Source organism: Hylobates moloch, unplaced genomic scaffold (assembly GCF_009828535.3).
Source record: "Hylobates moloch isolate HMO894 unplaced genomic scaffold, HMol_V3 SCAFFOLD_8, whole genome shotgun sequence".
Lineage (NCBI taxonomy): Eukaryota > Metazoa > Chordata > Mammalia > Primates > Hylobatidae > Hylobates > Hylobates moloch.
Window position 1 is genome coordinate 34,588,352 of NW_026652283.1, and position 13,802 is coordinate 34,602,153.

The following is a 13,802-nucleotide window of genomic DNA, read 5'->3' on the forward strand; positions in this document are numbered from 1 at the left end:
TGGGCCTCCCAAAGTGCTGGGAATACAGGCATGAGCCACCGCGCCTGGCACCTGTAACACTTTTCCCTTGAAAACTGCGTTCTCTACATTCCCTTTCCTCACCAACTAACAGAGGAAGAGGCTGGGTTCTTAGGATTAGTGCTAGGCTGGGTCAAGAGCACCCAGAGTATAGGGCTGGTTCCTGATCCAGAACGGGTGCTCTGGGATTGTGGGCTGGATCTGAATGAATGGTGGTTAGACAAGAAACTGAGGCCCAGCATGGACACTGGGTAGTCTGCCCCAGAGCCCCCAGGTGGGAGAGTGTCAGTGATGTCCCAGGTTCACCACAGCTGAGCCCCTGGGGACATGCAGGGGGCTAAGGCAGGTTAAGGAGATCCCACTGCACTCTAGTAATCCTGCAATGTTATGGTGAGTGCTATCTACAGTGCGCCGGGGCTGACTGGGCTGGGTGGCCCAGACAAATGGGCCCCTGCCCTTGTGGAGACCAGGACCAAGAGAAAGCCATGTGACCAGAGTCAGATTGGGTGATTCTGGCCACCCCACTGGTATGGACATCACAAGGCCCTTCTGGTGGGGACTGACGGAGGGGGTTCAAGGGTGCTGAAGCCACAGCTGGCCCCCAGCGCAATTTCTAGCCCTTAGGGTTTGAAGCCTCGGACTAGGCTGAGACAAGACCCAGATGCCCATCTTGGCTCCTCTGCCGCTGACCACCTCTGTCCCTTTCTGGACTCCATTTCCCTTGTCGTGTGATCAGATGATATAAAAGGGCTTGGTCAGCTGTAATAGAGCCAGAGGCCTGGAGGCAATGAGCACAGCAATTTCAGGATTCTTAAACGTTTCCTTTCCTACCAGCCTCCCAGTCACACCTCTCACCTGCCCGGAGTTCAACCCTAATTAGTGTTGAGCATCTCAGTGGGAACTCCTGGTCCAGGCAGGAGTGCCCTGGGGCCTCAAAGCCTAGTCCAAGGGTAAACGGAAGAAGGGCTATCCTCATCCTTGCCACCAAAGGGTGAGGCAGGAACACAGTGGGCCTGGGCCCCCGCTGCACACCGAAGATGGTTGGCGCCTGGAAGGTGTGGTAAAGAGCGAGGAGGCGACCCCAGTCAGCAGATGGGAGGGATGTGCCCACTGCGGGTCACAGGTCTTGGACGTGTCTGAAGCCTCTATTCCTGGCGCAAGCCCCCCAACACTGTCGGGGTTTGGAAGGAATTCTCCAAATTCCCTTATTCCAGGAAAAAATATTCCAGAATCCCCTGTTCCCAGCCCAAACTTGGGATACCAAGACTCCCGGGGTCCAACCCCAGCCTCTCGCTCCCCCTTTCCTGCGCCCTTCCCCTTCCCGTCCCCACCCCATACCACCCTCTTCCGAACAGACCTCACGCGGTGCCCCCTGCGGGACGGAACCTCAGTACCGCCCCCTCCCGGGCGGCCCCACGACCCGCCCTCCCGGGACCCCCTCTTCTCGGGACTGGACCTCGCCCTCCGCCGGGCCCGGGGGAGGCGGGGAGGGGCCGCAGGCAGCGCCGCTCCCGCCCCGCGGCCGCTCCCGCCCCGCTCCTTCCCTCCCCGCCGGCCTGCGCCCCGCCCGCCGCCCGGCCGGCCCCTCCCGCGCCGCTCTCCGCGCCCGCTCGGCCTCCGCCGCCCAAACTTTTCTCCGGGCGCGCGTCCCCGGCGGTCGCCCCCGGCATGGGCGCCGCGCCGCAGGGGGCCTGACCCGCCGCCCGCTCCGCCCCCGCCTGCCATGGCGGCCCGCGCGCCCCCCGCCGCACCTGCGGCCGAGGAGCCGGGGAACCCGGGCGGCCCCCCGCGCAGAAAGAAGTCCCGCTCCGGCGCGTCCGGCCTCCGCCGCGCCTTCAGCTGGCTGCGGGGCAAGCGGCGCAAGAAGAAGGCGGCAGGGGCCGAGGGCGCCGAACCGGCCGCCCCCCGGGCCAAGAAGGCGGAGGACAAGGCCAAGAGGGCCAAGGGCAAAGGCCGAGGTAAGGCGGTCGGCACCTGGGCTGAGCGCGGGGGGGCGTCGAGGGTGCGGCCGCGGGGGCTCTGCCGGGGTCCGCGCGCGGCGTGTTGGAGGGGGGTGATCCCCGGGAGCTGGTGCTGGAAAGCGAAGAGGCCAGGGCTGAGTCCGAACACCTCCACCCTGCGCTGCCTTCCGCACTTTCCAGACCCAGTCCTGCCCCGCTGTGAGGGGAGGGGACCCCCGGCTGGGGCAGGGATCCCCTGGCAGAGCAGGAAGTGCTGGTAGCCCGACTCCAGAGCGGTGAGGCGATTCCCCCTCCCCCAGGCTCATCCAGGTTCTGCCCTCTGCTGAGTCAGGGGGTCAGAGACTTAACGCTGGCCTGTGGCCAATGGGAGAGACAGGTGGTCTTGGGTCTCTGGTGGGGACCCTCTGGGTCTGGAAGGTCAACCGCACTCACAAAGAGTTTCAGCTTCAGCTGGATCTGGATTTCCAGCCCCACAAAGGACCTCGCATGGAGCACAGTGTAACCTGCCTTAGCTTCTTAACAGTGCGGGCTTTTCCCACCTGGCCTCCCTCACGCTCACCTGGGCCAGGCCACAAACATCACCTCCTGGGGTAATGAGCTCACCAAGGTGAACCAACCCGCCCCTCCCTATCACTCCTTCTTCCAGCCCTGGAGAAACATTCCAGTGTCGGAAGTGTGCTTACAGATGGGGGAAACTGAGGCCCAAGCTCAGTGGAGAGGCTGTACCTGGGTTGGGGTGGGTACTTAAAATTAAACAGCTAATTCTCAGTCTTTCTGAATTTGAGCCCCTGGGCTCCTCCTCTGGCCTGGATGGGCAGCCTGAAAGGCGGGGAAGCCGACCTGGTCCATCCCTGCTGGGGTCACTTTCAGTTCCTTTCTTGGGCCTTCCCTCATTTTCCAGTTTCTGTCTTCCTTTTGGTGGGGAGGGCTTGAGTCTTCGCAAGAGGGTGGAGCTCCCTTGGGGCTTGCCGTCCAGGGAAGTCCACCTTTCCTAGACTGCTGCTGCAGTGCTGGAGGTGAGGAAATGGCCGGGTGTGCGGGCCCATCCCATTCTGCCTGTGTTTACCCTCCCAGTGTCCTTTAACCACCTCTTCTGGGAGAGTTAGAAGGAGCACTTCAGGGGTCAGGAAGAGGGTGGAAAGCCTCTTGTGTGATTGTATCCGGCTTGATCTTCCTTTTGGATAAGGGCCCTGCTTCCCTGCGGCACAGCCACAAATAGAAGTGAGGGTGCTGGGGCTGGAGTGACTGGGCCAAACCCTGAGGGAGGATTGGATTTGGGTGAAGGGTGTTTCCAAAGGCCCTGCAGTCCCAACAGGACATGGAGTCTGTCCCAGGGCTGCCCCATTGGGATTCAGTCTGAAGTCATCCCTGTCTCATCAAGAGGGCATTGCAGCAGGATGGATTGTGGTCAGACTGTCAGGGTTGGCAGGCAGAAGGCTAGTGGACTAGCAGTGTATACTCCAGGGCAGTGGACCTTTTTCCTCTGGGAGACCAGCCTGGGAGGCAGGGGGCTGGAAAAGCTGAGCCTGTAGGTCACTGCTCCAACAGCCTGGGTTTGGGGTCATTGGGTCAGTGGCCAGGCCTCCCTCTCGCCTTGTGTTTGGTGTCAGGTGGCTCTGGGCTTTCGGGGCAGCATGTCGGCCTGATTTGAGCCCACGTGCATGGGTAACACCTCCTTGCCCCTGGCTGTTGTTTCCCCAGGTCTGGAGGTGGCCCTGGGTACGACTGGAGGAAGTCCTGTTCCCTTTTACTCCAGCCTCCTATTATTGCAATTGTTTCCTTGTCACCTGCCTGGCCCAACTTCTTTTCTGTTTATTAAGAGAAATAAATCTGATCCCTCTAATCTCCACTGGCAACGCTGGCCAGGAAGGGGAAGCCTGCAGAAGGCTTAACTCTTTCAGGGAGAATGTTCAGAATGGAGATTGGGAGAGGTGGGGAGGAGGGATACACAGGAGATTCCTGGGAGGTCAGGGTCCTGGGAGGTCAGGGATCTTTGCTGGGGAAGTCATTATCTCCTCCATTCCAATCTCTGGCTCAAAGACCTACGAGAGGCAGGTCTTGATTCCTCTAATCTGACTCTCCTACTGTAAGATGGAAAAACTGAGCTTGTCATGGAGTTTTGAGCACCAGTCTTCCACGATTCCCTTGCTGACCTCACTACCTTGCACAGATTTAGAAGAAGAGAGGAAGTCTGACATTTATTGATTAGTCCGAATATGTCAAGATCTCACTCGCAGATGAAAAAATTGAGGCTCAGGGACAGTGAATGACTGATTTGACCAAACTGGGATTTAAACTCAAATCACTTGCCTCAAAAATCGGGACTGTTTTCATGACTCTCCCAAGGACATAGAGCAGCAGGTAAGGCTTGAAGATCTTCTTGTTCAGTTCACTTTACAGGTGGGAAATGGCCCAGAGAGAGAAGTGAGGGAACTTGATAGAGTCGGGAGAGTATCAGAATCAGGCCAATGAGAGTTTAAATCCTGGCCCAGCTACTAGCAAGCCCCATGATGTAGGACGAGCAGCTTCTCTGTGGGCTCCCTAATTCCACCACTGTCTTGTGGGGAAGAGAGGGGGTATCCTCTGGCTGGACATTGCCTTGATGCGGCTGTGACCTTTCTGTCTCACCAAGATTCTCACAAGACAGCATATGAAAATTATATTAAAGGCTGGGCGTGGTGGCTCATGCCTGTAATCCTAGTATTTTGGGAGGCTGAGGCGGGCAGATTGCCTGAGCTCAGGAGTTCGAAACCAGCCTGGGCAACACGGTGAAACCCCATCTCTACTAAAATACAAAAAATTAGCCAGACAAGGTGGTGTGCACCTGTAGTCCCAGCTACCTGGAAGGCTGAGGCAGGAGAATCGCTTGAACTTGGGAGGCAGAGGTTGCAGTGAGCCAGGATTGTACCACTGCACTCCAGCCTGGGCAACAGAGCGAGACTCGAATCACCATAGAATGAAGGATTGGCTGGCTGGTGGCTCACTTGTAACCACACTTTGGGAGGCCGAGGCGGCAGATCACGTGAAAAAAAAGAAATGCAAGGGGTTGCTATGACTGTGTTTATAAGTTTAGTCACCTGAGCTCTAAGGACCCAGTCTGGAAGGAGTGGGCTCTGGGCCTAAGAACAACTTTGCTTGATCGGGCGTGGTGGCTCACACCTGTAATCCCAGCACTTTGGGAGTTCGAGGTGGGTGGATCATGAGGTCGGGAGCTCAAGACCAGCCTGACCAACATGGTGAAACCCTGTCTCTACTAAAAATACAAAAATTAGCTGGGCCTGGTAGCAGGTGCCTGTAATCCCAACTACTCAGGAGGCTGAGGCAGGAGAATCGCTTGAACCTGGGAGGCAGAGGTTGCAGTGAGGCGAGATTGCACCACTGCACTCCAGCCTGGGCGACAGAGCGAGACAAGGTCTCAAAAAAAAGAAAAAAATAAAAAGGACAACTCTGCTGCCCTGGTCTGCCCCTCTCAAGCTACAAGATGCTGGCAGGTTATTCACCCCTCCAAGCCTCAGTCTCTTTATCTGTAAAATAGGGATAATAAATCCTAGCTTTATAGGGGCCTTTCCAGGATCAAATGAGCTAACAGATAATGCAAGTGCGTTGTGAACTGTGGAGCATGGTGCAGCTGGCAGCAGGTTTCTGCTGTTGTTATGCTGCTGAGGACTGAGCATTAGTTAAGTTCATCCTGATCCCTGTTTGGAAAACAGCCCATGATGATGATGATTATTGAGGGGGATTCACAGAGGGTAGAGTCTCACCTTTGTCCCACAGGAGGACGCAGACATAAGAAAAAGTTTAAAAAACAGGCCAGGCACGGTGGCTCACGCCTGTAATCCCAGTACTTTGGGAGGCCAAGGCGGGTGGCACAAGGTCAGAAGATAGAGACCATCCTGGCTAACGCGGTGAAACCCTGTCTCTACTAAAAAATACAAAAAAAATTAGCCAGGTGTGGTGGCGGGCGCCTGTAGTCCCAGCTACTTGGGAGGCTGAGGCAGGAGAATGGCATGAACCCAGGAGGCGGAGCTTGCAGTGAGCCGAGATCGAGTCACTGCACTCTAGCCTGGGCGACAGAGCGAGACTCCATCTCAAAAAAAAAAAAAAAAAAGAAAAAGTTAAAAAAACAAAAACAAACAGGAATCCATATCTTCCAGAAATATCACCTGGACTCTAGACAAGTGTGTGGGTAGGAAGTGTTTCTGGGACAGATGCCAGGATTGGAGCCCAGCAGATAATCAAGGGAGGCTTTCTGGAGGAGGCAAGCAGCCTATGGAAGGAGGGCAGGGTCCTGGCTAATCTGAATGGAAAGAGAAGTAACAGGAAGGCTGCTATGTGCTATATATACCCTGGCCAGGCCTTTTCATCAAAGTCTTCCCATGTCCTTACAGCAACCTGGGAGGTGGACAGTTATCACCATTTGTAGGTGAGAAAAAAGGGGTGAGAGTAAGTAGCCCAAGGTCACTCAGCTTCATTTATTTGAAGAAGACATATTCTTTACTCTGTAGTGTCAGGCACTGTTCAAGGTGATGCGAACGCCAGAGAACCAGACAGGCAGGGTCCCCAACTATGTGGAAGTGAGGTTCACAGCATCACAATGATGGAGCCACTCAATCTGCCTCCAGAGGCCACACTCCACAAAGACAATTATATGATGATGGCTGTGTTTCTGACTCTGGAGGGGGGTGACCTCTCTAGAGTCTTAGACAAAACCAGTTTTGGGGAAAGGGGCATGTAGTCCTCCTGAGGGTTTCTCTTGTGCAGTGGGCAGCGGCTGAGGGGTGGGAGTGGGCGTGGCTCTGATACTGAGAATTTGAGAGCCACCCTGCCAGGCCTAGCTGACTTAGCCCCATGTTAACTCCAGTCAGTTCACTGTGGCCTCTCCAAGTTCCCTCTGGCCACTCAGGGAGGACTGTCCTTTCGTGATGTGGAGTTGTGGAGAGAACCCTGAGTTTGAATTCTGCTCTGTTGTATGACCTTGGGTAAGTCCTGCCCCTCTTTGGACCAGACATGCCCTGTCTTGACAAAGATGGTTTTTTTTTTTGAGACAGAGTCTCACTCTGTTGCCCAGTCGCCCAGGCTGGAGTGTGGTGTCAAGATCTTGGCTCGCTGCAACCTCTGCCTCCCAGGTTCAAGCGATTCTTCTGCTTCAGCCTGGGACTACAGGCACGTGCCACCATGCCTGGGTAATTTTTGTATTTTTAGTAGAGACGGGGTTTCACCATATTGGCCAGGCCGGTCTTGAACTCCTGACCTCATGATCTGCCCGCCTTGGCCTCCCAAAGTGCTGGGATTACAGGCGTGAGCTACCGCGCCTGGCCGACAAAGATGGGGTTTAATGGCCTCTGAGACTCTTGCTAGTTCTAGGATTCTGTGGGTTTGAGAATGGGCTGAGGGGGCAAGCCTGTAGGGGCTGGGGGCTAGGCATGGGGATGGGAGCTGTGTCCAGGAAAGGAGAGCTGACCTCCAGCCAGCCAGATAAGACACTGAGACCCAGTGGCCTGGATGTCATAGGAAGGTGGGTAAGGTGGCTGGGCGCGGTGGCTCACACCTGTAATCCCAGCACTTTAGGAGGCTGAGGTGGGTGGATCACTTGAGGTCAGGAGTTCAAAACCAGCCTGGCCAACATGGTGAAAGCCCGTCTCTACTAAAAATACAAAAATTATGGCCGGGCACAGTGGCTCATGCCTGTAATCCCAGTGCTTTGGGGGGCCAAGGCGGGAGGGGATCACCTGAGGTCAGGAGTTCGAGACTAGCCTGGCCAACATGGTGAAACCCTATCTCTACTAAAAATGAAAAAATTAGCTGGGCATGGTGGCATGCACCTGTAATCCCAGGCTACTTGGGAGGCTGAGGCAGGAGAATAGCTTGAATCCAGGAGGCAGAGGTTGCAGTGAGCTGTGATCGCGCCATTGCACTGCAGCTTGGGCAACAAGAGCAAAAAGCTCCGTCTCAAAACAAAAAACAAAAATTAGCCAGGCGTAGTGGCAGGCGCCTGTAGTCCCAGGTACTTGGGAGGCTGAGGCAGGAGAATCACTTGAACCCAGGAGGCGGAGGCTGCAGTGAGCCGAGATCACGCCACTGTACTCCAACCTGGGCAACAGTTCAACTGGGCGACAGTTTCATTCAAAACTCAAGAAAAAAGGAAGGTAGGTAAGGAGAGTCCATTATGAACAATGTCATTTCTCTCTGCTGAGGAAGGGGCCTAGATAGTTCCAAAGCAAAGTGAGAGTCCAGTCTCTGGGATCGTGGGCACCTTGCCCTTCTGAGGTCAGGATGGTGTCTGTTTGTCCACCAGTCAACACTCCTTGTGTTTCCCCTTCTGTGTCAGTTCCTGTGCTGCTTCTCCTGCCTCGGATGTGCTCCCCTTCACTTTGCTATCCAGTGAACTCCTGTTCAGCCCTCAGGGCCTGGTGTCAGTGTCAGCTCTGCAATACTCCCAGGGGAAATTATTGTCCCTAGACCCTAGAGCCAGGTGCTTAAGAGAGTTGGGGTTGGGCAGTATATGCTTTTCCAGCCACTTTCTTCTTGGTAAAGGGCACCTTAGTGTCCTTACCTGGGGCCTAGACCAATGTAATAGGGGCTGAGTTCCCTCTGCTATGGGACACCTCCAATAGGGGAGTGGTTTCCCTAGAGGAGTTTGGGGTTTCTCAATAAGAATGTGACATTTTGGCTTCCCAGAAATGTAAAAAATAAAGAGTGTGACAGGGTGGCTGCTCTGTCTCCCCCAGACCCCTGTGAAAGGATGGACATTGTTTTCCTAGGGTCCAGATGGGAGAGGGACCCTCACTCACTGATTTCACAAATATTTCCTAAGTGTTATATACCAGGCACTGTCCTAGGGATGAATAAGAGAGACAAAGTCCTGGGCTCATGAACCTCACAACGAGTGTGTGTATAGAGGGGAAAACATGCTGAACAAGTAATTAAGGGTTAAGTGTGACAAGGGGAAGCACGGCAATCTCTGAGGGAGGTCAGGGATGGCTTCCCCGGGGAGGTGGCACTTGAGCCGAAATGGAAGGATGAAAGGAAGCTGGGATTGAAGGGTCTGTGGCACTGGCGTCAGGCAAAGCATGTGCTGGGGACTTGGGACCAGCCAGCTATCTGGGGTTCCGTGGGGATCCAGGGATTGCTGTACCTCACTATTTTGAATACCCGAAGGGCAGAGACTGGGTTGACAGACTCGTCCTTCTGCCCTGGCCAGCACAAGGCCTGGCTAAGTGGCCTTGGATGATGGGTAATGCTCCAGTATGGGCCCCCAGAGATGGGCATCTCTGGATCCTAGACTCTCAGAGCTCATGGCCCGAGATGTCATAGGGAGCCCTCATGGTGCATACAGACGGGGCAGCTGAGGCCCAGAGGAGGAAGTGACGCTCAAGTTCACTAGGCCATCTGGTGTCAAAGGCAGAAGAAAAGCCCACAACTGCCAGGCCTTCAGCTTCTTCACTCCTTTGCTCAGACTTCAAATGGAAAATCCCATCCCAGAGAGGTGCCTCTGCTAGGGGTGTGAAGAGCTGAGAAGGAAGCAAGGCCAAGGGAGTCTTCCCTGCCCTCCCCTCAACACCTTTAGGGGTTCCTTCCAGCTCTCTCTCCTTCACCTTCCTCTTGGAAATTCCCCTTCGGCCTGAAAGGGGCTCCCAATCAGTGTGCTCTCCCCACACTATACCCTCCCTGCAGTCCCTGAAGCAGGGCTCCTAGCAAGGGTTGAACTGTGGTGGCCAAGCCCTGTGACCCCAAAAATCTGCATTTTCTTGTCAGCAGAGGGCAGAGTGAGAGCCTTCCCTCAGCACCTGCTCCTTGGAAATCCCTCTCTCTCCAGACCCTCAAAGCTGTCTCAGCTGCTCATGGCCTGTCACATGCTAAAGAAAACGAATAAGAGGAAGCATTGTATGTTATTTGGGCCACAGTGAACATGGCGGGGTTGGAGGAGCAGGGACACACACCTTCCTTGTGCAGACCCAAAGGCCACCTCCAGCCTGTTGGCAGACTTGGGGAAGTCAGCCAAGTTCCTGCAGCTTCCTCGGGTAGGAGTGAAATCTCTGTCCGCCCCCCGCCCATTGTTAGTTATACCCTACTGTACTCTATGCCCTTGTACTCCACTGTCCTGAGGGGCTGATTCATTAAAGGACTGTCAGCCCACTCACAGGGTGCCCAGCTCTGTGCTTGGCATGGAAGGGGCGATAGAGACAGCTCAGCCCACAGAGGATTTAAACCCTGAATCTTGTAGCAAAGTGTGTGATTCCCAGGAGGCTCCTGGTAGGGAGATTACTAAGTGAGGCCTCCTGTCTACTTAGGACACCCCCTCCTCCAAGTCTAGCCAAGTGAGGTCTTCCCCACCATTTTCTTTTTTATTTTTTGCGACGAAGTTTCGCCCTTGTTTCCCGGGCTGGAGTGCAGTGGTATGATCTCTGCTCAGCACAACCTCCACCTCCTGGGTTCAAGTGATTCTCCTGCCTCAGCCTCCCAAGTAGCTGAGATTATAGGCGCCCGCCACCATGCGCAGCTAATTTTTGTATTTTTAGTAGAGATGGGGTTTTACCATGTTGGCCAGGCTGGTCTTAAACTGCTGACCTTGTGATCCGCCCGCCTCAGCCTTCCAAAGTGCTGGGATTACAGGCATGAGCCATGGCGCCCGGCCCCTTTTATTTATTTATTTTTTTGAGACAGTCTTGCTGTGTCACCCAGGCTGGAGTGCAGTGGTGTGATCTCAGCTCACTGCAACCTCCGACTCCCAGGTTCAAGCGATTCTCCTGCATCAGCCTCCCAAGTAGCTGGCACTACAGGCGCCCGCCACCATGCCCAGCTAATTTTGTATTTTTAGTAGAGATGGGGTTTCACCGTGTTGGTCAGGCTGGTCTTGAACTCCCGACCTCAGGTGATCCGCCTGCCTCTGCCTCCCAAAGTATTGGGATTACAGGCGTGAACCACCGCGCCCGGCCTTCCCCAGCATTTTCTAAGAGGGTCACGAGGCATTCCAGCTCATTCTTGTGGTTCGTGGAGTTCTGGTCCATATGCCTTCCATACCACCTACTTCTTCCCACCAGTCCTAGCCCGGCCTCTCCTATGTTCTTGGCAGTGGGCAGTACTCCTCCCACAAGATCCTGGAGCAAGCACCGCCTTTGCAGTGAAAGTATTTATGTGCTATCATCACTGCCTCCGTCAGTATGCAAGCGTCACCGTTGCTACTACAGCTAATCTACAAGCCCCACCATCTCCACCTCCACCAGTTTCTATTAAACACATAGGTGCACCTGCTATGTGCTGAGCCTGGGGTTACTAAAAGGAGTCAGACAATCACTGCTCTTCAGGAAGCTGTTCTGGTTGGAAAGGCAGATACTAAAACTATTGTCTGAAGGCAAGTTCTGGGATGGCGAACACGGGGTGCAGGGGAGCCCTGGGGTGTGATCAGTACTATATCAGAAGGCAGCACTAATGTCTGTGGGGCCTTCATTAAGGAAGCACTGAGCTGGGGGAAGAGGGGCTGCAAGGAAGACTTCATGGAGGAGCAGCACGTAGAGCAGGGCATTGAGAATGAAAAGGCACCTTCCAGGCCAAGGTGGAAGAGGGGATGGCAGGGGTGAACGCCTGGAGTTGTGTGCTGCGGGTGGCAAGCAGTTTTGTGTGGTTGTAGCTCTGAGAAGGGGAAGATTCTCATCTCAGAGATGAGGCTGGAGATGAGGCTGAACTGGTGGGCAGGGGCAGGGGCAGCTCCTCCAGTGCTTCCTGTGAAGGCCAAGGAACCTGCTGCACTTCAGACATCCTTTGCGCCTCTTCACATACCTGTCCTCACTGAATTCATGCCAGGAAATTTAGACTTTATCCTTGGGTATTCCCTCTACTCCCCCATACTAACTGTTCTTTTTATGGGCCCCAGTTTCCCTATCTATATAAATTCAGGGAATTGGCTAGCTGATCTCGGAGGTCTTTTTCAGCTTTGACACTAGGACCATTTTCTCTGTGCAATGTGTACACGCAGCTTGGTACACATTGTATGCTCAGTGAATATTTTCTATGGGTGAATAACTTGCCAGCCTTTCAAGGACTGCACTGTTGTCAACCTGAGACTCTAGCAAGAGAAGGGCCTCAGAGAGAGTTGGGTTTAGCTTTGACTCTCACATTTTGCAGGGAGGGAAAAGGGTTTGCTGGAGCCATCGGGCATAAGAGGCAGCATGGTATAGTGGAGGGGCTTGTTCTGGTGGCAGAAAGGATAAGCCATGTGGGGCCTAGAATTGAGGGCTCTAGACTTCCAGCCCAGTGCTCTCTCTGCTCTATCACGTTGCCTCTAGTTGGAGAGACAGGGCAGAAGTGATGGTAAAGAAGAGTCATTGCCCAGGCAGTGGGGCCCTGGGCAGGTCCCTTAGCACAAGGATACCTGTGAGGAGGAGACAGAGGTGGGAGCCCCGGGCAGCCTAGAAGGCTTTTCATCTCTCTGTTTTTAATTTTTTGCTCTGTCGCACAGGCTGGAGTGCAGTAGCGTGATCTCGGCTCACTGCAACCTCTGCCTCCCAGGTTCAAGCGATCCTCCCACCTCAGCCTCCCAAGTAGCTGGGATTACAAGCATGAGCCACCACGCCTGGCTAATGTTTTGTGTTTTTAGCAGAGATGAGGTTTTACCATGTTGGCCAGGCTAGTCTCGAACTCCTGACCTGAAGTGATCTGCCCGCCTTGGCCTCCCAAAGTGCTGGGATTACAGGTGTGAGCCACAACACCTGGCCTTTTTAAAGAAAAAAAAAAAATACACACACACACACACACACATTTTTTTTTTTTTTTGAGACGGAGTCTTGCTCTGTTGCCCAGGCTGGAGTGCAGTGGTGTGATCTTGGCTTACTACAACCTCCACCTCCTGGGTTCAAGCGATTCTCCTGCCTCAGCCTTCTGAGTAGGTGGGATTACAGGCGTGTGCCACCAAGCCTGGCTAATTTTTGTATTTTTAGTAGAGACAGGGTTTCACCATGTTGGCCAGGCTGGTTAAAAAAATATTTAACAGGCCGGGTGGTCTGGCTCACACCTGTAATCCCAGCACTTTGGGAGGCCGAAGCAGGCATATCACCTGAGGTCAGGAGATTGAGACCAGCCTGAACAACATGGTGAAACTCTGTCTCGGCTGGGCGCGGTGGCTCACCCTTGTAATCCCAGCACTTTGGGAGGCCGAGGCGGGCGGATCACGAGGTCAGGAGATCGAGACCACGGTGAAACCCCGTCTCTACTAAAAATACAAAAATTTAGCCGGGCGTGGTGGTGGACGCCTGTAGTCCCAGCTACTCGGAGAGGCTGAGGCAGGAGAATGGCGTGAACCCGGGAGGCAGAGCTTGCAGTGAGCCGAGATTGCGCCACTGCACTCCAGCCTGGGAGACAGAAAAAAAAAAAAAAAAAAAAAAAAACCTGTCTCTAAAATTACAAAAATTAGCCGGGGGGTGGTGGAACCGGCTGAGGCAGGAGAATCGCTTGAACCTGGCAGGCGGAGGTTGCAGTGAGCCGAGATCGTGCCACTGCCCTCCAGCCTGGGCGACAGCGAGACTTGGTCTCAAAAAAAAAAAAAAAAAAGGACCTACCTTACACAATTGTCTTGTGGATAAAATGAAGTAATGCATGAAAGCGGTTAGCACAGAGCCTGGCACATAGTAAACACTAAGTAAAAGGGTGCTACTATTTTGAACACTATAACTACAGAAATACAGTCAGTTCCATACATTTGTACACACAGGCACGTGACACTCATGGGGAGGTGGCTGGTGGGCCCTAGCGGCAGCAGAGCTCCGGATCCGCGTTCTCCCAGCTCCATTGCACTCCTCAGAGCCGTAGCCTTTGGGCTGAGAGAGCGGG

General features: G+C 54.3%; 1 protein-coding gene across 1 annotated transcript in view; it reads left to right on the plus strand.

Moving 5' to 3' along the window:
• The first annotated feature begins 1,616 nt into the window (after positions 1-1,616).
• KIAA1522 (KIAA1522 ortholog) overlaps positions 1,617-13,802 on the plus strand; it is a 33,876-nt gene continuing 21,690 nt past the window's right edge. The window contains exon 1 of the mRNA XM_032160104.2: positions 1,617-1,976. Within this exon, the coding sequence (XP_032015995.1) occupies positions 1,742-1,976 (235 nt within the window). The 5' untranslated portion in view covers positions 1,617-1,741. The remainder of the gene's footprint in view (positions 1,977-13,802) is intronic.